We start from the raw sequence: 25913 nt of genomic DNA, 5'->3' as shown, positions 1-25913 counted from the left end.
AAACAGGGCTCGAAATACTGGGGTTTTGTGCACCCAGGTGCACCCAAAATTGGAGCTGTGCACCCAATTTTTTTCTGTGGGTGCACAGGGTGCACCCAAATATTCTCATAGGCTTATGTATGTTAAGATGTCAGTATACTAAGTAAACACCATATTCTTGACATCTATGTGTTAGAAAGATAATAAAGTGGCTGTCGTAGTACTTCCTATTTCTGAAGAGCTCCATTCAAATTACTAGTTTAGTAGGTTTGCAATTAGGTTATTCTGATATTATACTTTATTTTATGTGGTGCACCCAAAAATATTTTGGTGCACCCAATTTTCTGGGTTGGGTGCACCTATTCCCAAAAATGAATTTCGAGCCCTGCTAAGGAATGGGTTCTAGAGCGCTCGTTCGATGACAACAGGCCAACACTCGCATGTGCAAGAGGACTGAGTGCTTTTCCAGTGTTAGAACATCGGTGTCCTTGAACTCTTTCCATATGAGCTATAGGGTCTACCCACACTGACTTAATTATGTGGATGATATCTATCCTTGGTGCTGAACACTGTCCACATATCAATTGTTGCCTGTTTCCAAAAAAAGGTTTGCGACCATACTGTGAATCAGACAAAGTAGATGCACAATCAGCAAATGTATGACACAAAATTAAAAAAAATATTGACAGAGATACATCATTCAATTATTGGGATTGAACAATGTGTCCAGTATGGTATTCATTACTTTACTGTATGCTTAAAAAATTGTTGTGTTTATGTTGGAGGTCTTTAACTTTTGTCCTTTTGCATTAATTCAGGCCGAAAGCTGGAAGGAATCCACTTTGCGATGAGTTTCCTGGAGAAGTGGCAGAAGAAGCAGCACGGAAACACCAGCATCAGCCCCATCATGGCTAAGGATAAGGACGTGCTGGTCATCGGTGGTGGGGACACAGGCGTGGACTGTATCGGAACTGCACTTAGACAGGTGTGTATGGTACATAGATAGTTACCTCCATAAAATGGAGGTATTGTTTTGGGTCTGTGTGTCTGTTTGTTTTCAGCATTAGTACCTCTAGATGGATTGTGATGATATTTGGTATATAGATGTTGAGAAGACAAAGGTCATAGATCAAGGTCAATTTTAGGCCCCCAGGTGTGCTACCTTGGCATTGCAACAAAACTTCCTTTTTTTGTATTTTTGTCCTGGACATGCTACAGTGTTTAGGTATGGGGAAGAGACACAGATCCTATAGCCCTACCCACTTCCATCAAAACATAAGATTACATAAAAACAACAATGAACATGAAAATCAAATATGCTATGCAGCCACTCTTTCATTAGTCAAACCTTTAATTGCCATGCTATCATTGGTTGGGTGGGTAGACCTTGTTTAATGTCATAACAGTCAGGTACTAACAGAAAGAACAAATCATTATGTGCCTTCTTCAGGGTGCCAAGACTGTCACAACGTTTGAGATCCTCCCCGAGCCCCCGAAGGAGCGTGCAGACAACAACCCGTGGCCGCTGTGGCCCCGTGTGTTCCGCGTGGACTATGGTCACGAGGAGGTTAGACTGAAGTACGGCAAGGATCCCCGGCACTTTGAGATCCTCAGCAAGGTTAGGAGCACTTTCTAATATGTTCTAGAAAATGTTTCATCCTCCGACATTTTGGATGTTGATGCATTGTTGCACCAAATTCATGCATGTTTTTGGCACACTTAGACATTCTATCACAGAGGCTCAGTAAGCATCACTCCACCATTATTGTGGATATATCGTGTAAAGTGATGTTCCAAATTTGGTGCATGTATCGAACCCGGAGCCTGTAATTCTGAGCCCAACGCTCTAACCATTACCCTACAGTGACGCCACCTTAAGAAGAAGAAACAAAAGATGATAAAGGAATACACTGATCAGGCTACAGTAAATGATATAATTTTCACCGAGTGTGTTTTTTTTAAAGTTTTCTGATTTCATGGTAAACTTATCACAACACAAACATCTGCTCTGTCCTTAATTGTGTTACTTTATAATCTATTGTTTTAGCTGTGACACTGAAAACAGACACTGCTAGCTTTTGACTTTCACTGTCACAAAATTTGACTAGTTTGGGAAACAGTAATCGATTTACAGTAACAGGCAGCGTGCCTGTTTTCATCTTGTTAATGTTTATAAGGTATAGGGAATGCACCAAACCATAGACCTGCCCTCCTCTGTCAAAACATGGAAATGCAAAATAAGGATATAAAAAGGCAAATTGGTTTTTGTGGACATGCATCCACCTCATTGGTCTAACTTGTGTTCACCATGCTATCATTGGTCGAACTACTAATTGTGATTGACAGTTTATTTTGTGTAACAGATGGAAGGTTTAACAGACTGTCATTGGTCCATCCCACAGGAGTTCCTGGATGACGGTAAAGGTAACGTGGCGGGGGTGCGGACCGTGAAGATACAGTGGGTCCGTGACGAGTCCGGCAGGTGGCAGATGAAGGACGTGCCTGACAGTGAAAGGATCTTCAAAGCTGACCTCATCCTGCTGGCTATGGGCTTCCTGGGGCCTGAGAACACCATCGCTGATGAGCTGGGAGTGGACCTGGTAGTTACTCCCTCTTGTGATTTTGTTTTTTGGCTTCTAGCAAAGCAATGTGTTCTGCATGCCCTTTTATATAGTGTTATTAGACAATCTAATTCCATATTATATGTAATCAGGGTACTCAAATTTAACTTTAATCAGGGTACTCAAATTTAATTTTAAGTCTTAGAGAATTATTTAGGGTATTCTATGTTAAGTGTTATTGGCCCCTATATTTAGCGCAAAGCAAAGGCAGCCTTGTGAATGAATTTATTGTCATGATGATCTCTGAATTCATAGTAGAGACACAGTCAATTTACATGTACATGTATGTGCTAACAACACCTGCATGACCCATACAGCACTGGTGTTGTTTCCACATACATGTTTACTAAATACTTAGCTTTTCCAACATTTTATTCTGCGCTAGCGCTAGTTTGGCTAATTTGACAGGTAGTGCAAGTCACAGGGGTACAGCATGTGTGAAATCCAATAAGGTTAAAGAAAAGAAAGTTGGTAGCAAAGAAAATTCCCTAATGGCTGTAGAATATACAGTCATTAAAATGTACATGTTTGTTGCACAAATTATCAGTGCTTGGCTGCAATAAGGATTGTATATATAGTAATACTATGACTGTCTGTGTTTCAGGACCCACGCTCCAACTTTGACACCTCCAGTGCTCCATACAAGTGCAACATTCCCAAGCTGTATGCCGCTGGAGGTACGTTATTTCAGTTTGGTTATTTTTGATAGTAGTAGGTGCAGACTAAGACCCAAATATATGCAAATTAAGTACTAACAGCATTGTACAATAATTGTACAATGCTGTTAGTACTTAATTTGCATATATTTGCGTCTTAGTCTGCACCTACTAATATCAAAAATATATAGTATTTTAGATTCGAAGCACAAGATTTACTAGCAAATGTCTACCAAAGCAAACACACAAGATATTTACAAAACTACTGATGAGTCAATATTTACAAGTTAATGTTATGAAGAACAGTCAGATTGTTTTCATTGTATTATTTACTGTAACCTTCTCTAAAAGGTTGTGTTTAGGTAGCATTTGTATGACGTATTGTGGTTTAGCAGGGTATAATTCAAGAAGCTATGGATTGATTGTCTTGAAAATTGGTATGTGGTTATCAAAGAAATAATATTATATTTTGGCCCCCTAGCACCCTTCTTTAGTGTTGCAGCATAAATTCTTGTTTTGATGTCTTGTGTTTGATTTTTTGGTAGTAGGAAGCACACTTTGAAACAGAATACATGTAAGTTAAGACTCTTAGGGGAGAATCAATCTTAACTGTACATTCGGTAGCTTTGATGCAGACCAACTTGTGGTATCTCATTAAGCAAATTAGGCTTGATTTACATAATTAATGAGGAAAATTCATATATTTTCGCAGACTGTCGGCGAGGCCAGTCCCTGGTGGTGACCGCCATCTCAGAGGGTCGCCAGGCGGCCAGACAGATCGACCTGGACCTGATGGGCTTTACGTCATTGGCCGGCCCGGGCGGTGTCGTCACGGCAACCAAACTCACCAAGAAGGAATCTGTCTAAGGAAGAGGAAAAACAAATCCGAGGATAAATTTAAGCGTCTTAAAGATATTAAAAAGTAAAATTGCTTCAGTCAACAATTTTTCTTTCAATCATGCAGAGTTCATTTGTACAATGTATATGGATACTAACGTAATGCACTGCGTTTATGATAAAGTTTCTTGCGTACTTACCTATTTCCTTGAACTAAACCGACCCAACCTAGTTTGTGGGGGGTACAAGGTAGACACAAAGATAAAGGAAAATATGCATTTTGTAAAATCTGTCAAACTATAAGTACTTGTACCGATAGTTGTAACTATATAGTATTACAACCCCCCTTACTAATAAAAGAACTTTGGGAACTTTGGTGTAATCATGTTTTAAGTGTGTACAATTTGACAACTTATTATTGACTTAACAAGTACCGAAAGCATTCAGGATACACTAGGGAATAACGTGTAACTTCAAAGACATTGAATGCATGTTCTACTATGTACAAATGTTCGGAGAGTAAAGAAATGCTCATCTTTCGGTCTGGTTGAAGTGTGGTTTCAACTGCAACGCAATAAGCACTGCATAAGAAAACTACTTGTATTTCTGAAATCATCAGTACTTGTACTATATTGTTCAAAGATAACATTGTTCAAGGTTGGTAGTAGATTATGCTTATCAGTGCAGACTCTACAGATAGAATATGTAGATATACATAGAACAGCTGTATGTTGTTTGTGTACAATCATTGTACAATGTACTTATAGAATGTGTATGTTATATATGCAGCACTGACCACATGCATTACAACTACATTACAATGTATTCTTCACTGAACGTGTTAGTATGTGTTCACTGTTTGGTACTTTAGTTAGTACACTTTGGTGAGGCATTCCCTGACATGCATCAATGAAGATGTGACATTCAGGTAAATAAAGATGTGCTAAAAAGCAGTTACTCAAGCAACTATGTACATGTCTCTGAAACGTCTGACCGTTTCCAAAACCATATCCAGTTGCTTGAGTAACTGCTTTTTGGCCTACTTTGCCATGGTTTTTGAAAACATCTAATGTTGTATAAAAAGAGATGAGCGTAGAAAAAGTGTTCTCGCAAGTTGGTGTAAGTCTAGATGTCAACTAGAAAAAATATGGAATCTGAATAGTGTACAGTGATAACTTGTGTGTGGTGATAGTTATGAAGGGTTTGCTATATTTCAGTTCGGATGGAATACTGAAGAATGATACAGGGTTAAGGTTGTTGAGGTGTACTTGAGTGAGCATGGTTGTACACCTAGCCAGGTAACCATACCCTCGTCCACTGTCAAACATGTAAGGCGAAACACCTGTAAGCTTGCCTGTGGAGAATGGTTACCAGGCTATTGTACACTACACTTTGTGTCAGTGTTGGGAGACTTAAGTTGAATCTTTCTTTAGAACGTTGGATAACGTTATTTGTGTATCATCTACAATTATGTAAAACTATGAAGAAAATTATGTATTTTATTTTCTAATTATTTGAGCTAAATTCAGAATTGGTTATATGTACTGTTCTTGAAATTTATCATTAAAAGCTTGCTTATTGAATTACATTTTGTAATGAATTGTTATACTAAAAGGATTGTTTTAAAGCTGTTGGTGGGGAATAAGTAGAGGGTAGTAAGCCTTATGAAACTGATAGCTTTTCATGGGTATGGAGTATGAAAGTACATGTACATGTATCAAGAACTGGTAAAGCATGAACTGAGTGAAGTTTGTACAGCAACTGCAAGGGGGCGCTGTGACACTGCTGTTCACATTAGCATAGTTCTGTGTGCTACATTATGGTCACCGTAGTAAAGCATGCGAGCCAAGTTACGTCCATGAAGATAGAGTCGTGAAGATGCTTGTCGGGGACCAATGTTATTACCTAGTTATTAGGTGATAGAACACAAATTGTGCCACTACTCACTGATCCACATGTTGTGAATAAAGCTGTGTTAGAGTTGCACTACTGTGCCTCTGAGTCGCTTTTTGAGTGTTCCTTTATTTTTAGTCTAGCATTGACAATAAAAGTTGAATAGTTGAATGATGATCAAAATTCTTTCATTATACCCCACTTAGAATGCAAGAGCTACCAAAAATATAAACACTGCTGTGCACGTGTATATCGGTCTGTGCCCTGCGAACAACTGGAAAGCTTACCCGTGAAGGTAATTGTTTAGTCCCGCATGATGCAACTACGCACGCGCGGAAACATATCCAGAAATTCCTGTACAATTCTGGGAATTCTATATACTGTTAGGCTCGCCCATGAGGCGTCGCCAAAAAGAGTCCTAAGTTGCAAATTAAAGAGCCCCTTAGTGCAAAACAGACGTAAAACACCATACGTCTGCTTGGAGATTAGGACGACCTACCGGTCGTTCGTGACAACCGAATTTGCTAAGTCAACATTATTATACAAACACTTAGCTCTTCAACTTCACCCCAGCAAGACGCCACATTCATTGTCATACCGGTATTGAAGGTGCTCGTTTTATGTTCCGAGTGTGACCCGAAATTCGAGTACATTGTACTCGAGATCACCCGAGTGGGTGTCGAACGGAACGTTGGCGAGTTCCGACAAATGCCGAAGGTAAGAAGGTGCAAAACAGACGTAAAACACCATACGTCTGCTTGGAGATTAGGACGACCTACCGGTCGTTCGTGACGACCTAATCCGAATCTGCTCCGAAACACCGATGGATAACGTAGAGATACAGGTGCGCCATCTGTTCACATAACTCAGCGTATCTGCTTGCAGATAAGCTAGTTATCAAACGCCGAAACAACATTGTCTGTTCCACAATACGGAAGATATAGGGGGGATTTCTGAAATTATTACATCGATTATAACAACAGCTACGGCCAAAAGAAAGGTACGTGCATCATTTCACCGGTGTGCAGGCGACGTGCCAAACCACATACGAATGCGGCAAACGGAACATAGAGATATAGGTGCGAACGCTCACCGAAAAAACAATTCACAATACTTTGTCGACGGAGGTTACCCTCCAGTCACAAAGTAATAACAATAATAACAAAAGCCGAAGGTATAGTACAAAACAGACGTAAAACACCCCACGTCTGCTTGGAGATTAGGGCGCCCTACCGGTCGTTCGTGACGACCTATTAAATCCGAATTGTCTTAGTCAACATTATTATACAAACACGTAGCTCGACCAGTAGGTCGTTGAAATCAAGTTGACGACAGCAAGACGCCACCATATAAAGTGCGCAGGATACGCCAGGGGTGACAACGAGAACGACTCTTAGATGCAGCAGGTCAGCATTTTTCTCAGAGAGGTCGAACTGTTGTGAGAACTGTTCCGGTCTACAGTCTACAAGAAAAATTCTCCATGTTGGACCTCTTGCTTTTCTCCCCCACCTGGGGGCTGGCAGGACTGTGTGCGATGCTGTTGTACCTGTAAGTGAACGTCGCACGTATTTACTGGTAGTCGCTGGCGGTCTTAACTATCCACTAAGAGTAAGGTAACCAGCTGTAAACAGCTACGGGACATAGTGTGTAGTGTGAGTGAGTGAAGTGTAATGTAAATAGTGTTGTCAAGCGTGCTATGGATAATTTCACCCATTTTGGTAGCCACGAAACAGAGACTAACACCCTGTCCTAGCCTGGAGTCCAGCCTAGTCACTCCCCAAAGGTCCGCTTCCTTACTGGCGGAAGTGGGTCTTTCGAGAGCAACTAAAACTAGCAAGCGGACTTAAGTTAGTACCCAATCCAAAATGCCCAACATGCTCTCGTACTAGTGTGGGGACCCTTAAGGGGGGCTGGTGAATACAAACAGTACGACACAAACCTTTAGTCAAACTCTGAATGTTCTCTAAGTGCCAACATGTCAAACGTCAATTTTGCACATTGACTTGAACGTCATTATAAGTCGCTAGAAGACCTCAGATTTGGACAATACATTATATACAAATGTACTTGCAAAGTGTCACGGCTGTCGAAGGTTCCTAAATATGCATAAAGTGTGCATAACACCATTGCCGTACAAGGTCCTATCCATGATCCGAAAGACTTAACCATGCATGATTGTTTTCATGATCCCGACAACAAAACGGTATTTGACTCTCCGACCGGGCTTGTCCAAAAAAAGCGATTATTAACGACTCCGGTAGCTATAGTCTATACTTGAACTCATGATAGGGAGAATGTTTGCCACGGGACTTTGGTCAGCACAGGGTGGTTGCCTGAAACGTCTGACCGTTTCCAAAACCATATCTAGTTGCTTGAATAACTGATTTTTGGTGTGTCTTTTGATTCCCCGCCAGGCTAACTGTCCCGTGGCCAAATTATTTCCCTTTTTGCCTAATTCGACTATCCGTACCCCTGGTGGAGGCAAGCTGAGGAAACATTCACACATTTGGCAGATCGCTCGAAGAAATATCATAGACAGCCGTCTAGTGGAAAGCAGTATCTGTGGGGACGAACCCGTGTGCAAATGGGAGCAAACAGTCCGTGCCAATGTTCAAATCAACGTGTCTTGTTTTCCACTTAAGCTAAGGGCACAACCCACCGTACGTGCAAATACGTGCTGTCTACGTGCCAAAACGTGGGCAATCTTTTGTGATCCGTAAGTGGTAAGTACCGCCTTCGTACGAAATCGTAGGAAATCCGACGGATTTTGGAGCACGCAGATACAACGTAAAACTTTACTTGCAGGCAAAACTTTGTGTGCCATCGGTCTTAGAATTCAGCCCTTGTATCTGCCAGTACGGGCGACGTACCTGCCCTGTACAGCCTGAACATTTTCAGAAGTACGTGGCGGACGTGGCCTCGAAAAAAACGTACGGACAAATTGCACGTACGGCGGGTTGTGCCTTTAGCTTTAACGTTTCTTGGTTGATTTTCCGAAATATCATATGCTCATTATTAGATACCTGGGGCAATGGAAATGAGTAAAGCTTTCTCAGTGTTGCTTGTTTTACTGCAAACCCACCCGACATACACGTTTTGGCACTTTGCCAACTCGGCCCAAAAAATTGGCAAATTGGACCAGCTCGGAAAGACACCGTGGTCAATAAGCCTCAACACCCTAACCGAAGTCCTAACCCCACCCCCACCACAACCCCAACCCTAATCGATACCCTACCCATAACCCTACCCCAACTCCTAGCCCTAACATAAACAGCCCCTAACCCTAACACTAACACTAACCTAACCTAACCTAACCCAACCCTAACTCCAACCCCTAACCTTAACCTAACCCAACCCGACCCAACCCAGAAGTCTAACCCTGGCCGAATGGACAAGTGGGTTGAGCCAAGTTGACTGGGCCGAGCTAGCTAGTGAAGGGCCGAGTCGACCTGATCTTGATTCGATTAGTACGGCCTTTAGCTCAACTTAAACTGAAAGTAGCACAGTAGAAATATTACCTACTAGAATGACAACACATTTTGTCCATGTGAACGTCCAATAACCCTGTTCCTCTGTCATTGCAATTGTTACTCAAATACCTGGTGTGGCCGCTCTCCACCTTCAAGAAGCTGGGAATCCCGAATCCAAAACCCGTCCTGTTGTTTGGAAACTACCTGGAATATTGGAAGGTCGGTGTCTATAGCGTTATTGTTCTGAATAATGGGAGGGGTGCGCACCACAGAAAAACTAAGTGTCCCGCGCGGAAAAGTAAGTGTGTCACGCAGAAAAAAAAGCGTGTTTTGCAAAAAAAGTTTGTGTGCCGCGCAGAAATAAAAGTGTGTTTTACAGAAAAAAGTAAGAGTGTTGCGCAAAAAAAGTAAGTATGTTGCACAGAAAAAAGTGTGTTTTGTAAAAGATGTCAGTGTCTTGAGCAGAAAAATAAGTGTGTTGAGCAGAAAAATAGGTGTGTTGCACATTGTTGTTATCGGCCACGTTACTGAACAGTTTTAGGTAAACCCGCACATGGTGTATCCCTACTACCCTTAATGTCTTTGTTGTTACACTGCCAACAACGAGCTTTAGCCGAATTTCAAAATCGCCCTAGAGTTGATTGTACTAGAATGTTTCGCCTGAAAATGTAATTGTGGGGTCGTTTGGCGCAATCGGCAGCGTGTTCGATTCATAACCCAGAGAGGGGGGGGGAGAGGGAGAGAGAGAAAGGGAGAGAGAGAGAGAGAGAAAGAGATTATAGATATTACGTTTGTAGTACAATTTGAGTTTGTTTCAACGCGAAACAAACACCGTAAATTTTCACATCAACCTTAATTGATCACATTTCCGATACACTGCTTTCATTGAGCTCACACTATAGTTTCTAACATTCTGGTACCATTTCAATGGTCACATTGTTGAAGACCTTGTTGTGTACCTTTCGTCTGGCGTAACAATTCGTCGTTGTCTTGATTCCAGGGAGTTAACCTCTTCGACAAGGAATGCTACGAGAAGTACAACAAAGTCTATGGGTAAGTCCTTCGCTATACATGCTGAGTGAAGTCAGCAAACTTATATGGACCAAATTACCTGTCATCCAGGTTCAATCCGAAATTTTGCTCCTGCCAAATATTTTTGCTTTCAAACTGCTTGGGGGTTTCCAATATACCCGAGAGGAAGACGGGTCGCGTTATGGAGGCTAGCACTTAACTCTACCCGAAACCCTAGAACTGACTCCACGCACGCACACTAACCACGAAGAAAAATTGGACGTGACACCGGGCAGAAAGTCCGAAATGATGACGGTGACAGAATGGAACAACTGTGTACAACTATTCTTGAACTAGTTAAACTGTAATATCCAACACAAAAATTGGACTCACCCAAATTTTCGACTGAACAGCACCAGTCTTTGTCAACGAATGAACAAGCCACTGCTGTCGTGACGTCACGTTATGCAGATAGAACAAGTGACTGAGTAAGCAGTGTTGATCGTAGGTTGCAGGAAGTCTATGGCGCCCACCGTCTCTGTTCAGGGATGACTGTCTACATCAGAGCTAAACAGCCATGAACAGAGACGGTGGGCGCCATGTGTTACAGTTTAATTAGTTCAATAATGACTTCTACCAACACAGATGAACTTTCAAGTTGTGTATAACTCTTGTGTGCTGATTTCAGGTACTTCGAAGGCAGGGTACCTAACCTCATGGTCGGTGACTTGGAGATCATCAAGGAAATCACGGTGAAGGAGATCAACAAGTTCACCAACCGAAGGGTGAGTGACTTGGAAAAGATATTATAACCTTATATTCTACTGAAACTCTATCTTTGACATTAACTGACATTTATAAATATTATTCAAAAATACATATGCAGTACCCGGGTTTCCGTGCACGTTAATTTCTCTGCAGAAATAGCGAAATATAACAAGGTGCTGAATTGAAGCTTCAGCGCCGTAACCTCAGATCGACATTATATGTGTAATTTGTTGTAATGTATTTTATTGGATTGTATGTACAGGACTCCAGGGAGAATAGTTTGATGTTTTCAACTAATGGAGATTCCTAACAAACAAACAAACAAACAAACAAACAAACAAACAAACCGGTTACAAGTTGTTTCTTTCGTTCGTTCGCAAACGTCAGTTGGTTCGCAAACGTCAGTTCGCAACAGGTTATGTCGTCTCGCAACAAGGTACAAGTCGTTTCGCAACAAGGTACAAGTCGTTTCGCAACAAGGTACAAGTCGTTTCGTTTTTGGCGGACGCCTCAGGGGCTCCGCCTGACATTATAGTGTGCGTCCGTTTGACAAGAATTCCCAGATTTCCGCAGGCATCTGTGGAATTTTTACACAGGCATGCGACTCTCTCTTCACTGTGTTTCCTTCAGTTTTTGTGGCACATCTGGTCACCATGTGCCCAGTGCCTGCCGCAGTGTGGATTAAGGGGCTAATAGTATTTGCCTCATTGATGAGGGCAGCTTTATAATTACACTGCATTTTCATGTTAGAATGCTTAAAAATATGCCATATGTAACTCTATAAGCCATAATAAAGAGAGAAATATCAGGATTACTGTTAAGCTAAGGATATATCCGATTGGCAAATGAGGACCTCATTTGTAAAATCAATGAGAAACATTTATGGTCACTTGTCACAAGAGACCGTCCTTCTTAAGCTTGTTAACAGCAATACCCTACAAACATCCATCGCGTAATACAATCTTCATACATACAGCCAGGCGAAAGGAAATACAACAGACCTACAACAAAAATCATTAATACTTATAAACAATAAAACCGTCCGCCATGGCAATAGTTTTTATTGCCACACTTTTAAATGTTATTCCCGCATTGTTAAACCGGCCTTAGATCCAGGTGTATACGGTAATATTCTTAGACATGGACATGGCCGGTTACCATTACCATATACCAAAGTGAGCTAAGCGTGATCACCAAAAAAAGGGGGCACAAGTTTGGTAGCATAGCAGGATTCGAACCCAGGAAATCTGGTGTTCTGTACACAATATCTTGCATTTGCGCCACGCGAACCTGTCGTATTTGCCTGGATGTAGATGACCAAATATACTCGGGGGTGACAAGTGTACGTATGTCTGCAGGCTAGTTTCAATCTTTTCAAAAGTTCTTACCTAGAGAGCTTTGCCAACTTTTGTTTGATATTGCATTGCTCAAACTACTGCAGCCTCTTCCCGGTCAAGGTGAAATCTTTGACAACAGTTTGCTCGGACTCAAAGACGCGGACTGGAAAAGGGTCCGGAGTGCCATCACCCCTACCTTCAGCTCCGGGAAACTAAAACAGGTTTGTCTTGCTTCTTCTTATTGGACGATCTGTTCCATGAGTCCAATTCTACTCTTGCAGAGTTTGCCACATGTTGTTGAGGTAAAAGCTGCTGTTACGCTGATGATCGGTTACGTCTTAAACCTAGATCAGCCCCAAATCATTTCCAAGTTTTTCTATACGCTTTCATGAAGTCTGTACCGCCGTGTGCGAGGGGAGATCAATAAGTTCTTGGTCTCACCCAGAAACAACAAGCACAACTCAAATTTTGAGGCACAACTTCATAGTATGAAGCCTTTTATCAATATCCTCCAAATTTCAAATCATTGGAGTCATTACTTTCCAGGCATTCGTTTTTTTAATTAGAAGGTAAGTGGCGAGAAAAACAAGGGTTAATTGTGATCAGACATGTGTGGGTCGAGTTCCCCATGCCGTTAGTATTTGTCATTAACAAAAGACACGTGTCAAAATGTTTGATAATGATTCTCTTCCTTTTCCAAGCAGAAAGCAAAGTAATGATCACACTAATTTGAATGTTGGTACACATTCATAAAGACTTTATACTTTACATCTATGCTTCTAAATCTGAGTTGTACTTTTTATTTCTGGGTGAGGCCGAGAACTTATTGATCACCCCACGTAGCAGCCCCAGGGCTTAAAATAACAGGCTTGTTTACAATCAAAATCTGATGCTGTACAATTCAGAAGCTGGGTTAAAATCTGATATACTATTTACACATTACTAAATAAGGTCACCATATAGTTACTGAACTCTTTGTCAAAAAAGCAGCCTTAGCTTTTAAAGTCAGACAGTGTAGCCGGTTACTCGCGGCACGGTGGGAACCAGTCTCTGAAGACAGGGGACAAGGAGTGTGCATACGTTCTGCATAGCTAGTTCAGATCGTCTCAGAGTCAGCGGTGTGAGAGAGAGTTCTGTAAGTACCACTGAGCTGTAACAAGTGCAGTTCTGACCAAGGACAATCATATAATTATGCTCTCTTCTGCACTGTAATCTCACAGATGGCGGCGCAGATCGAGCACTGCGCTGAAAGACTGGTGGCGAGCCTGGCGGAGAATCAAAAGAAGGGGACAGAGTTTGACATGAAGCAGTGAGTATTAATTGTTTTGGGCCTGTTTTTTTTTGTTTTGTTTTTGGGACTGGTGTTCCAATTTTTTTTTCCTCGCTGGGCCGGATCCAAGTTTGTCCCTGGTCTGAGTTGCAACTGAAAAGTGGCAGGTGCAACGGTTGAACTGGTTACGTCTAAATTTCTTCGTGTAAGCTAGGGACACAACCCGCCGTACATGCAAATACGTGCTGTCTACGTACCAAAACGTGGGCAATCTTTTGGGATCCGTAAGTGGTAAGTACAGCCTCCGTACGAATTCGTAGGGAATCCGACGGATTTTGGAGCACGTAGACACGCCGTAGAACTTTACTTGCAGGCAAAACTTTGTGTGCCATCGGGCTTCGGATTCAGCCCCAGAACGTGCCAGTATGCGCGACACGCCTGACCTGTACAGCCTGAACGTTTTCAGATATACGTAGCGGACGTAGCCTGGCTTGGTCGTTCCCCAGGGCCTACGCTTCCTGCCAGCACTATGTTGGCAGGAAGCGTACCTCAGGGGGCGACCAAAGCACAACACGGCTGGATTCCAGGCTATGGCGGACGTGGCCTCCCCAAAAAATGTACGGACAAATTGCACGTACGGCGAGTCGTGCCCTTAGCTTTATTCAGGCTGGCAAGACGTGAACGCTTGGGCATGAGCAAGGGTCGGGGACCCAAAGATTGCATGTGACGGACAGAGGAGCATGTAATGTGTGAAATGGATATGGCTGTGTTATGCCAAATAGCAACCACTCAAGCAACCGAATATGATTTTGGAAACGGTCAGACATTTCAGATAACATCTTTCGTCAGTGACAGAGATCCTAACTACGAGTTTATATGCTTTGATATATGGAGACAGTTTTTAGTTGTCCAATAGGAAACAAATGGTATGACAAATGGGAATGGGAGTTTATGCGAATGAGTTAATTGGCTCCTGTTGTCTGGGATCTCTTCAACAAGATCTCTTCAGTGTCACTGACGAAAGATAACGGATGTTATCTGAAACGTATCACCGTTTCCAAGAACCATATCCAGTTGCTTGAGTAACTGCTTTTGGCGTATCTTATTACCTGGAAGTCTAACCTTCATCGAAGTATATGGTAGAATGGATTCATTCCTCAAGATACTGACATCTTGCACACTGCTGGAGGAGGTGCCGTGACATTCGATAGATGTTGGTTAGCTGTGTAATGAGTCCACTCTACGTGGGGTGATCAATAAGTTCGCGCGATCGGCCTTACCCAGAAATGATAAGCACAACTCACATTTTGAGGCACAGTCTCATAGTATGAAGCCTTTTAACAATATCCTCCAAATTTCAAATCATTGCAGTCATTACTTTCCAGGCATTCGTTTTTTTTAATCAGAAGGTAAGTGGCGAGAAAAACAAGGGTTAATTGTGATCAGACATGTGTGGGTCGAGTTCCCCACGCCCCAAATTCTTTAACAAAAGACATTGTCAAAATGTTTGATAATGATTCTCTTCCCATTTCAAGCAGAAAGAAGTGGGTATTTGACTTCCAGCAGCGCAAGTTGACGCGCACACCTCAGGTCGCAGCTCAGTTGTCCACGTTTTTTTCCTTCTCCCTCGGTACCTACCGTTACTGGGTGTCGCCTGCAAAGTAATGATCACACTAATTTGAATTTTGGTACACATTCATGTACGACTTTATACATGACATCTATGCTTTGAAATCTGAGTTGTGCTTATTATTTCTGGGTGAGGCCGAGAACTTATTGATCACCCCTCGTGCTACATACTTTATCGACTTATATGGTTGTGTTATAATAATAATCATCTGGTGTATTTTGCCAGCCAGTAGGTACCCCAAGTATGAGTAATGAGGCTGTTTAACGTGGTCGAGGCACCTCCTCGAGCACGGGACCCCCGTTTTACGTCCCTCCCGGAAGACTGTGTGGTTTGGAGAATGTCCCTAATCGGCCGGCTGACTCCCCTAGCGTAGTATTTACTCTATTTGACCAATTTCTACAATTAGACCACCAAACCACGAAGCCTGGTAGAGGCTAGGGTTAGCCCTTGACAATAGCCCATGGCTAGTTGGGCAGTATGTACACAGCCGAGCTAATGAATAGATAAATAATTAAATAAATTGATGTACGCTTACCATCATCGAGGGTGGTTAACCGGTTGTGCCAAACAGATCAAACAAATACTTACACTTCGTTTTCTTTTCTTCCTGATGTCAAAGGCTGTCTATCACCAAAATGTAAAGATGTACATATAGGATGTCCAGAACGTAAGATTAGAAAGGAAAGTCATTGTGAGGCCGGCCCCTTGACCTTAACCTTGAAGTTGTCTTGATGTTCTGTTATTGTGATTTTTCCGATGTTGTTTACTTGTGTGCTCGTTCTAATTAATATTTCTACAGTCTTATTCCCGTCGCTTTTCGGGATCCTGGAACGTTTTGGGATCACCCTTTTTCCGAAAAAGGCGTTGGACTACTTCAAAGAAGCGGTGGACTCGGTCATCAGCATGAGAGAGGGCGAGTCGAATGGGACGGTGAGGTCTTGTCGTGTAATTCACAGATTTACGCAGTAATAAACAGATTAGCTATGATATCATGTTATATACGTGAACATATAGTTAGATAAAGAATTCGGTTCCGTTTTATATGAAAATGTCTTACTAGAGCCATCACCAATCTTACACGTCAAAAGCTTTAAGGTTTCTGGGTAACTGTGTAAAGCACGTGTTTGTAAAGGGTCAAACGTTTCCGAAGGCATGCTCCAGATTTCGTCAGCATCTGAAAAATCTGTAGCCTTTTTATGAGTCGCTGTCGAAAGACAATGGATACTGTTTTATCATTTCAGTTCATTCTCACCATTTGGTTCATGCAGTAACGATTTCAAACCATTTAAACATTCACAGAGACCAGTGGACCTCCTTCAGCTGATGCTTCAGGCTCACAACGAGGAACTGGACAAGAAGGTGCCCAACCTTGCTCACTTATTAGGCCTGCGTCATATTTTCCAAACCGGGGTCCGGCCGGGCAGCTTTCGGGAACGAAAAGCATGCTATGGAAGACACGCACCAAACTACGTAAAGACGTAAAGAGAATAGTCGTGGGTATTATTTGTGTATACTTTTACCTATACATTTCTATTTTTTGTTTCCACAAACAGCCCGGCCGGGCCCCGCTCTAAAATGCCTTAAGCTTAGGTCCCATTTCCGAAACGGGGCAGGTCGGGATGTTCGCAGAAACGTAAAATGAAACCGTTTACCAAGGAACATACACAAATTATGCTAATGACAATTTTTGTAACGTCCTGTGTGTTGTGTTGCCATTTATATCACATTTTTCGTTTCCGTAAGCTACCCTGCCGGGCCCCGGGTTGGGAATTGGGACCTAAGACTTACTAAATCGACACTCAAATTATGGCTATACCCCAGTTGTAATTAGGTCGCAAAATATACTATTGCCGACTAACTCCTTAGGGGTGTCATATTGCATTCAGTCTATTTGGCCAATTCCTACTATTTTTCCAGCTACCTCTGGACTCTGGTGTATAGACTGCTAGTACTACGTATTGTGCAGTATATAATATATATATTCATTTTTTCTGTCACAATATGTTCACAATACTATCCCGAAAGAAGGAAATTATTCCTCGAAATCTGCAAATTTTTTCCAAGCTTTTCACACCTCAGCGACCAACAAAAAAACAGTCTTCTTGCTTAAGTCGTCCAACCCGTTTATACCCGAAAATGTTGCACAGTGGATCCCATTGCATATGAAAAAAAAGTCAAACCCCTCAGATAGTTTAGATAGACATAGATTTGAAATAGATGTCATGTTCATGTTCTGTATACCACTATCTTACTTTGCAATTAGCCCTCAGGCATGATCTTGCAATAAAGTTATTATTATTATTGTTTCGAATTCTGCAATTAAAAAAAGGGACCCAATGACGTCGTGAAGCACGGCATCTCCTCTATGGAGTTCAAAGGAAACGCCATCATATTGTGGGTGGTCGGGTACGAGACTACAGCCAACACCATCTCTCTCACAGCCTACAACCTGGCAGTGAACCAGGAGGCTCAGGGCAAAGTCCACGCGGAGATCGACGCTCTACTCAAGAAACGCGTGAGTTGGATCAAGTTTGTACATTTTTAGATCCAGAACATTCTCCTACGCAGAGACATCCAACGACGCCAGTAAACCGCTTCTTGTTTGTACTCTGCTATTTCAACCGTGCGAGATCCCTTTTGAAAACTGAAAGGCTTATTCTCTGATTGGCTGACAGCTGGTTTGTAGCGACGCCCACAGGAACTGATGATGACGGTTGAGATAGCAGAGTACAGACAAGAGGCGGTTTGCTGGCGCCGTTGGATGCCTCTGCGTAGGGGAATTATCCAGAGCGGCATCTGGATAAAATCTGAGCTGAAGTCTTAGCTTAATCTGTGTTGTATGAATTGTTCGAATGCAAGGGTGAACTGTAGTTTCCAAAACAAAATTGGACGTGCCTAACTTTTCGACTGTCCAACTGCAGCTTCCTTTCGTAGGCCTGTACTTAACTTGCAAATAATGCACATCAAACATAGTGGAAGACGAAATCCATTCTATTTCAGACTGTTCGCTACGACCACAAACGAAACAGAGCTGTATGAAGAGGCCCCCAAACTCCACCAAAATTTTTCCACGTTTACTGACAAAACGAAAACATTTCTCCTTCTATCATCACAAAACGCACACGTAATAGAAAAGGTGGGATCTTTAGTCTTCCACTGTCCTCAGAAAAGAAGTCGAACCCAATAACCCAGAATCTAGAGAGCTTTCGGACTATTGCTTTATTGTTTTACACTGTATCCCTTTCATGTTACCTGTAATTAGCCCACGGCAAGAATTTGTAATAAAACTCATGATATAAAACCGTTTACTTTCCATTTCCAGGAGAAGCTGGACTATGATGCCGTCCATGACCTGCCTTACCTGGACATGTGCATCAGCGAGACCCTGAGGATGTACCCTGCGGCTACTAGGTAGGTCTCTTTTTATTCAAGGGATGTTTAAAGATAAGTGTTTTTGTTTACCCTTAAAAATTTCTAAAATATGGCAAATTGTTTTTTTGGTTAGTGTTGTGAGTGAGAATCGAAAGGTTCTAGGTTTGGATCCCTGACAGGCCTTTGGCACTTCTCTCCTAGTTCCTCACTCGACTTGCATGCTGCTATAAAGTCCTGATACCCCTGTCACATTTGGCAAAAATCGATCGGACGACGACGAGCCTCGCTTATAACAATAACTTGATTTCACAACAATTTTACAAGGTACAAAGTATGTCTTATATGTGACAGGGACGGTTTTCAGGTGAAAAATACGCGCAACCCTCTGTCGATCTTAAATATATCTTAAATATGGCCGATCTTTCATGGATACGCCCGAAAATCGTCGATAATGTGACAGGGGTATGAGGATTGCAAATGTCGACAAGAACAAGAACGCAGACTTCCCTTTTCAACAAAACCTGTGAATAATGTATACAGGTGTCCCATTTTCAAATACAACGGATGTAGGTTACCCCTCGGATAAAGGTGAACTAGGCACGTTAGATTCGGCGGATCAGAAGCAGTCTTAGATTGAGGGTCTCACGTTAGATGTGTCCTGTTGTCAGGTTTGACCGCATTTGCAAGGAAGATACGGAGGTGAAGGGTCTGCACATCCCGGCCGGCATGATCGTCAGCGTGCCCGTCTATGCGATTCACCATGACGCTGAACTCTGGCCGGAACCAGAGAAGTTCAAGCCTGAGAGGTTTGTAATTTTCCTTGGATATCACTTGTGAAAAACGAAATAGGTTTGTTGGGAACGGTGTGTGTCTGCGGTAGCGCAGGTCAGAGGTGGTGGAAATAGTGGTTCATCAAGAGGGTATAAAACTTGCTTTGTGTTTCCGGATATTCACAATGTGGTCAGCATAACTCAAGAACCTCTTTACGGATTAAATACGATGGTATTTGGTATGTGGGTAGGTGTTACAAAGACAAAGATCAAGGTCAATTTTGGGCTGCCTGGTATGTAACCTTGGTACTGCAGCAGACCTTCGATTTTTTGTATCTTTTGACCTGGACATGCTATGGTCTGTATTTTTTGGTGGCAGATAGCTTGTGATGTAAGGACGAAGTGATGTATGTTTGGACCCCCAAGTGGCTTGCTCTGGAACTGCAGAGGCAATTCTGTCAAAATCTTCCAAGGAGCATAACAGAGTATAGGAATAATGGATTTTTGTCCAGGTTCACCAAGGAGGAGAAGGAGTCACGTGACCCATACGCCTACCTGCCGTTCGGCGCTGGGCCCAGGATCTGTGTGGGCATGCGCCTCGCTCAACTGGAGCTCAAGTTCGCTCTGGCCAAGATGCTGCAGAAGTTCCGCTTCGTCACCTGCGACAAGACTGTGGTAAGTGAAGACTTGCGAACACAATTTTTTTCCATCCTCCTACGCAGGGACATCCAACTGCGAAACCGCCTGTCTGGATGTACCCTGCTTTCTCAACGGTCACCCTTAGTTCCTGACCGCCCTGCTTATGAATATTAACGAGCTTACCTTTATATGTGCGAGACCCCTTTTGAAAACTGAAAGGCCTATTCTCTGATTGGCTGACAGTTACTTGGGGGGGGGGGGGGCGTCCACAGGAACTAAGAGAGACGGTTGAGAAAGCAGGGTATATCTTGACAGGCGGTTTCGCTGTTGGGTGTCCCTGCGTACGAGGATGTTTTTTTTCTTCATACATTATATAATAACAAGCTAGCTATGGGCCATGTTGATTTAATTATATCGATAGCATCCTCTGGGAACCCCTTAAACTGGTTCGAGCGCACGAAAAAAAGTTACCTTCATTGTGAGATCAGTGACAGTGTGGTGTACCGACCAATGGATTCTTTGTTTTTGTTCTTTAACATCTTCTTCTTTCACCTTGGGACTGACTTTGACATTCCACGACATTAGTAGAAATTTTCGTTAAGTTACGGCATAAATTTGCTTACTTTGAAGCTTCTTTGAAGTTTCGATTTTTTTTTGAATCGGCCAAAAAGTACTGCGCAACAGAAAAATATAAGAGTATGAAAGACTTTGACAGTTAAAAACAATTTATTATTAGTAAACAAACCCATATCGCAGTGGCCCGTGTGGCACAAAGGCTGTAAACTTGAGATGGGAACTGCACCTATTCACCGAAAGATGTGGGAAGGATTTTTAATCATCAGCATGTTTAACGTTAGTTCACCTTTATTCGCAGGGTAACCTTTATCCGTTGTATTTACACTGTGCGAAAGGGTGTCATTTCCGGACGTTTCTATGTTTGTATACATCCGGATCGGGACCGTTTCTGGATATATCCGGACAATATCCGGACGAAATCTGACATGACTCCCCTGCGTTTTCGGAAAATTTCAGGAGTCCGGAACGGGACCATTTAATTCCTGCCTCATATCCGGATTTCCAGTAATGGAACGTTTTCGGACTCTTTGGAGACAAACCACTGTTCCGAATATTTCGTATATATCCGGATAATTTCAGAAGTCCAGAACGGGACCAAATAATTACGTCTCATATCCGGATTTCCAGTAATGGAACGTGTTCGGACTCTTTGGATACAAATCACGTTCCGAATATTTCGTATTAATCCGGATAATTTCAGGAGTCAAGAATGGGACCATATAATCATGTCGCATATCCGGATTTCAAGTAATGGAACGTTCTAGGACTCTTTGGAGACAAAACACGTTCCGAATATTTCATATTTTCTGAGCGCGTTCGGGGCTATTACGCCCCGGAAAGGTTGCATAAACTTAAGATATACTGAAACATCATAGGAACAATACAACACATTATTTCAGAATATCCAGTAACTTTACGATCATGCTAAATACCTAATATTTAACGTTTCCTGTCCGTTTCAACCCCGAAAGTGCTAACTCGGTAAGGCTACATTTTGTGAAAGCTTTTCAAAGACTTTCCTGTATAAATCAGATGACACAAGTATCACAACAAATACATTATGTGGAGGAACAGATCATGTTAACGTCAAGGGGCAAATCAATATGCATTTGTCTCTTAGTCTTACCAAGGAAGTTTTAGCTCACTACAACCTCATTGGTCTTCACAAAAAGTGAAGCTCGAATGAAGCCAAAGTTAAACAGTTCACTGTCAGATCCAATAATATCAAGCCCAAGTCAATAACATCATAACAAAACTGATCAGTTTAAATGTACAATATCAAATGTACAGTATCCGACACAAGTCTAACGTTATAAACCATACAATCAATATTCGTAGGATAAAAATGTCATTACGAAATCAGTACGACAGTCCATTTTCAAGTCCTCTATAAGTCCGTATCGTGTTGACTGTGGAATCATCGTCCGGGGCGCCCTCTTCTGCGTCTTTGTGGTAGTGGACGATCATTGGCGACGGAAGATGCTCTGGCAAGACCCCGCAATATCGACGGCACGTCTCGAGGACAGTCCGCTCCATTGCATAGTCCAGGCACCGTCCGTCTTCAGAGTAGAAACAGTTCTGGCAGGATATTCCGGATACAACGGCACCGGGCACAGACTGTCGTAAGTGTTACCAGGAGGTAGGCCTCGGTCGTCGGCATGGCAGGACAGGCGATTGGGAAACAGAGGCTCAGCGGCTGGAATGAAAAAAAAAAAACGGCTAGTAACTGCCCCGAACCCATGAACGGTACATGTAAAATTATTCAAACAACACGGCCATAAAAATCACAGCAGGACAAGACGGGGACAAAGGCAGGAATCTGGAGTCGGCTATCATCAAAGGGTGCGGGCCACACAGATGGCACAGATAAGGACCCCCAGAGAACGAATGGAATTTTATATGCACACAATCACATTGGTCCTAGTGTGGAAATTACAGTTTCTCCTTGGTTCTATTAAAGATTTAGCCAGCCAAAACAACAGGACAGGAAAGTTTAGAAGCAACCGTTACGGCACTTACAGCTAACTATGGAACGGGCAATTTGTAAACAAGCCGGGGATGACACGCGGGGGTTCCAGCTGAAAGAGAAGTGATCTATCATACAACAATCTTTACAAAGAGATCACACTACTAATTATTAAATACACAAAACACTAGGAAGGGATAACAGACATTGCTGACAGACATATACGGAACTAAGAACGGTAACTGCTATGTATATACAATCTATGTACTAGAGAGCTACACTACTCACTTCTTGGTCCGGTAGCGGCTAGCGGCAGCGGCAACTGAGATTCAATTCTAGTTTCAAACCTAACTGCTGTCACCAGCTGGTCTTCTATTGGTCTAGTCAAGTCATGTGACTTCCTAATATAGTCTTGTTACCTAAGGACTCCTCCAGATGGTTCCAAGCAAGTTAGTGTCATCCATCATGCCTGTTTCACGGAAACACATGGCATTGTGCATTATTTTTGTGAATAAATGCATCATGTACTTACCAGTTTCAAAGTTGTACACAGCAGCAAACGCTGTGGCGCGGTGTAGGCTGTTATCTGCAACGACTGCCCCAGTAGGCGCGCCGTTGACATGCCAACGCACTGGTCTGCTCGGCACTTTGCACAGCTTGCATAACCGCTTTACGAGTAAAGTTGCCTCGTGATATTGTCCGGATATGGGCCATTCCCACACAGCAACGCTGGTATTCAATATCATGAGTGACTTTTTGTCATGATATTGTCCGGATATGGACCTATCCCAAACTGCACCGCTGGTGTGGAGTGTTTTGACTGAACTTTGTTCAAAATATTGTCCGGATATGGACCTATCCCAAACTGCACCGCTGGGGTGGAGTGTTTTGACTGAACTTTGTTCAAGATATTGTCCGGATATGGACCTATCCCAAACTGCACCGCTGGGGTGGAGTGTTTTGACTGAACTTTATTCATGATATTGTCCGGATATGGACCTATCCCAAACTGCACCGCTGGGGTGGAGTGTTTTGACTGAACTTTGTTCAAGATATTGTCCGGATATGGACCTATCCCAAACTGCACCGCTGGGGTGGAGTGTTTTGACTGAACTTTGTTCAAGATATTGTCCGGATATGCAAAGAAACAATAATACTTGGCTCATAATTGTTACCATCGCAAAGATTGCTTTCTGTGTCATTTGATTGTAAATGTAGATGTCAGTATATTTGCACATGTATATGGAAGCTTAAGCTTCAATTACCAGAAAATTAAAGAGTAAACATACATTGACATCGGGCATACTCGTTGTAGAATAAAAACACATATACAGAAGCAAAAACGTTAATGACGTGTATTTGACAAGATAGGAAACCTTTTTAAGGATACCCAACAAAACAATCTCAGATTCATGTATGACAAGAAAAGTAATTTGTTAATCATTAAGTTGTCCGAAAACTTATCTCTGGAATGTTTCTGTTTTGGACATCTGTCGTAAATGGAACGGAATATGAATTCGGAAGGAGCGAAAATTTCGGCAAAAAAATGCAGTCTTATTTGTTCAGATGCGCAATAAAACAATCACCGGTTCACAATTCACGTATAGAATACCTTTATCGGTAACGGTCAGAATATGCTAACTTCGAATCTGTCCTAAAACTAATCCATGGAATATCTGTCGCGGATATGTCTCGTAAATGGAAAGAAAAGAAAATAGTATGAATTCGAAAACATGAAACGTCCCTGACACGTATTCGGAAGAACGGAAAAATTCTATCCGTCCGGCCATGTGCTGAAACATTTCATGACTTATGATATTCTGAGACATAATGAATTGAAAATGTCATCTGACAATGGCCCAGAAATAATGCACATCATGCTTCGTGCAAACTCCTAATTTGTCCGGGTATTCCTTATCGAAATATATGGACCTTGGATATGTAAAGAATGTAGAACATATCACGTATTCGGAGGCAAGAAACGTCAATGGCGCGTATCTTGAAAAGCAGGAAAGTCTTATTTGTCCGGATACATAACAAGACAATTCCTGACTCATGATATTTCCAGATATGGGAAATATTGAACATCGTGCCCGGACACAGTCCGAATATTTAGCATGTCCAAAAATATGTCAACTCCGACTTTGTCCGGAAATCACACCCTTTCGCACAGTGTTAACACCAGGGTATTTCGGCATTTTAAGTCGACGGACAGTGGAAAATATGCGATTTGAAACCTCAGTCCATCAACGTGATATCCCTAAATATCCTGTTTTAGGTACAGCGGATATAGGTTACCCCACGAATAAAGGTGAACTAGCGTTACTTTTTGATGTTTCCATCTCAGATCCCCGTTCGCCTCCAGAACACCCTCGGTAACCAGATAGAAGGTGGACTCTTCCTGAAGGTGGAAGCCAGGACTTGAGAAGCCCAGAGTGTACTGCTGCGTACCTAGCATTCTCCTACGCAGAAACATCCAACAGCGCCAGCAAATCGCCTAGTTCTAGATCTTGTCCGTACTCTGCTATCTCAACTGTCACCATCAGTTCCTGACCGCCCTGCAAATAGATATTAATGAGCTCCCCTTATATAGTCAAGTTTATTGCACAACGATTGTAACAGGTACAATGTATGGCAAATAACAGGATATATGCGATATCCCTTTTGAAAACTGAAAGGCCTATTCTCTGATTGGCTGACAGCTGGTTTAATTGTGACGACGCCCACAGGAACTGATGGTGACGGTTGAGATAGCAGAGTACAGGCAGGTGGTTTGCTGGTGCCGTTGGATGTCTCTGCGTAGGAGAATGAGGTTTAGGTACAGGTCTGGATTTAAACTTGTACCCTGTGGTCTACGATGATGACAGAAATTTGAATAAACAGTAATTGATAGAATGTTTATTTAGGCTCCAGGTGGCAGATAACACATCATTTCAGACAAATCAAAGATGTTGCTGACACCAACGTCCGTACATTGATTTTATTGTTTCCAGGACAAAGTGCCTATCTTTGTGGTAGCAATAACACGTTTTAGCAAATAATTATATAAGTCAACATCTTACTGATACAATGATGTTTCGGTATTCTAGACCAGTACCTAAATGATTTTCCTGGTACT

At 42.3% G+C, this 25913-nt stretch overlaps 3 protein-coding genes across 4 annotated transcripts in view; all 3 read left to right on the top strand.

Moving 5' to 3' along the window:
- Nucleotides 1-6079, top strand: part of LOC118423229 (glutamate synthase [NADH], amyloplastic-like) — a 49580-nt gene extending 43501 nt beyond the window's left edge. For both annotated transcript variants that reach the window (XM_035831296.1, XM_035831297.1), the window contains 5 exons: nt 798-964; nt 1430-1597; nt 2382-2579; nt 3205-3277; nt 3969-6079. In XM_035831296.1, the coding sequence (XP_035687189.1) occupies nt 798-964; nt 1430-1597; nt 2382-2579; nt 3205-3277; nt 3969-4123 (761 nt within the window). In that variant the 3' untranslated portion in view covers nt 4124-6079. The remainder of the gene's footprint in view (nt 1-797; nt 965-1429; nt 1598-2381; nt 2580-3204; nt 3278-3968) is intronic.
- A 3508-nt stretch (nt 6080-9587) lies between these two features.
- On the top strand, nt 9588-14081 carry LOC118423261 (cytochrome P450 3A21-like). Its single transcript, XM_035831345.1, has 5 exons — nt 9588-9675; nt 10457-10509; nt 11156-11252; nt 12677-12793; nt 13793-14081. The coding sequence occupies exons 3-5, from the start codon at nt 11184-11186 to the stop codon at nt 13883-13885; spliced, it is 279 nt and encodes a 92-aa protein (XP_035687238.1). The 5' UTR covers nt 9588-9675; nt 10457-10509; nt 11156-11183; the 3' UTR covers nt 13886-14081.
- Nucleotides 14082-15994: 1913 nt separating this feature from the next.
- LOC118423248 (cytochrome P450 3A19-like) lies at nt 15995-25281 on the top strand. Its single transcript, XM_035831327.1, has 7 exons — nt 15995-16402; nt 16772-16831; nt 17802-17987; nt 18795-18883; nt 19513-19650; nt 20127-20289; nt 25143-25281. Exons 1-7 carry the CDS (start codon nt 16229-16231, stop codon nt 25218-25220), a joined length of 888 nt encoding a protein of 295 aa, XP_035687220.1. The 5' UTR covers nt 15995-16228; the 3' UTR covers nt 25221-25281.
- The last annotated feature ends 632 nt before the right edge of the window (nt 25282-25913 follow it).

This window comes from Branchiostoma floridae, chromosome 9 (genome assembly GCF_000003815.2).
Source record: "Branchiostoma floridae strain S238N-H82 chromosome 9, Bfl_VNyyK, whole genome shotgun sequence".
Taxonomy (NCBI): Eukaryota; Metazoa; Chordata; class Leptocardii; order Amphioxiformes; family Branchiostomatidae; genus Branchiostoma; species Branchiostoma floridae.
This window is presented reverse-complemented; position numbering and strand designations above follow the sequence as displayed.

Bases quoted from the DNA above. Each gene is read 5' to 3' on its own strand.
- LOC118423248 (XM_035831327.1), top strand. From the start codon at position 16,229: ATGTTGTTTACTTGTGTGCTCGTTCTAATTAATATTTCTACAGTCTTA. The intron at 17,988-18,794 runs GTGAGTTGGATC...TTCCATTTCCAG, and splicing joins ACGCTCTACTCAAGAAACGC to GAGAAGCTGGACTATGATGC. The intron at 20,290-25,142 runs GTAAGTGAAGAC...TTTCCATCTCAG, and splicing joins TCACCTGCGACAAGACTGTG to ATCCCCGTTCGCCTCCAGAA.
- LOC118423261 (XM_035831345.1), top strand. From the start codon at position 11,184: ATGGTCGGTGACTTGGAGATCATCAAGGAAATCACGGTGAAGGAGATC. The intron at 11,253-12,676 runs GTGAGTGACTTG...AAACTACTGCAG, and splicing joins ACAAGTTCACCAACCGAAGG to CCTCTTCCCGGTCAAGGTGA. The intron at 12,794-13,792 runs GTTTGTCTTGCT...GTAATCTCACAG, and splicing joins GCTCCGGGAAACTAAAACAG to ATGGCGGCGCAGATCGAGCA.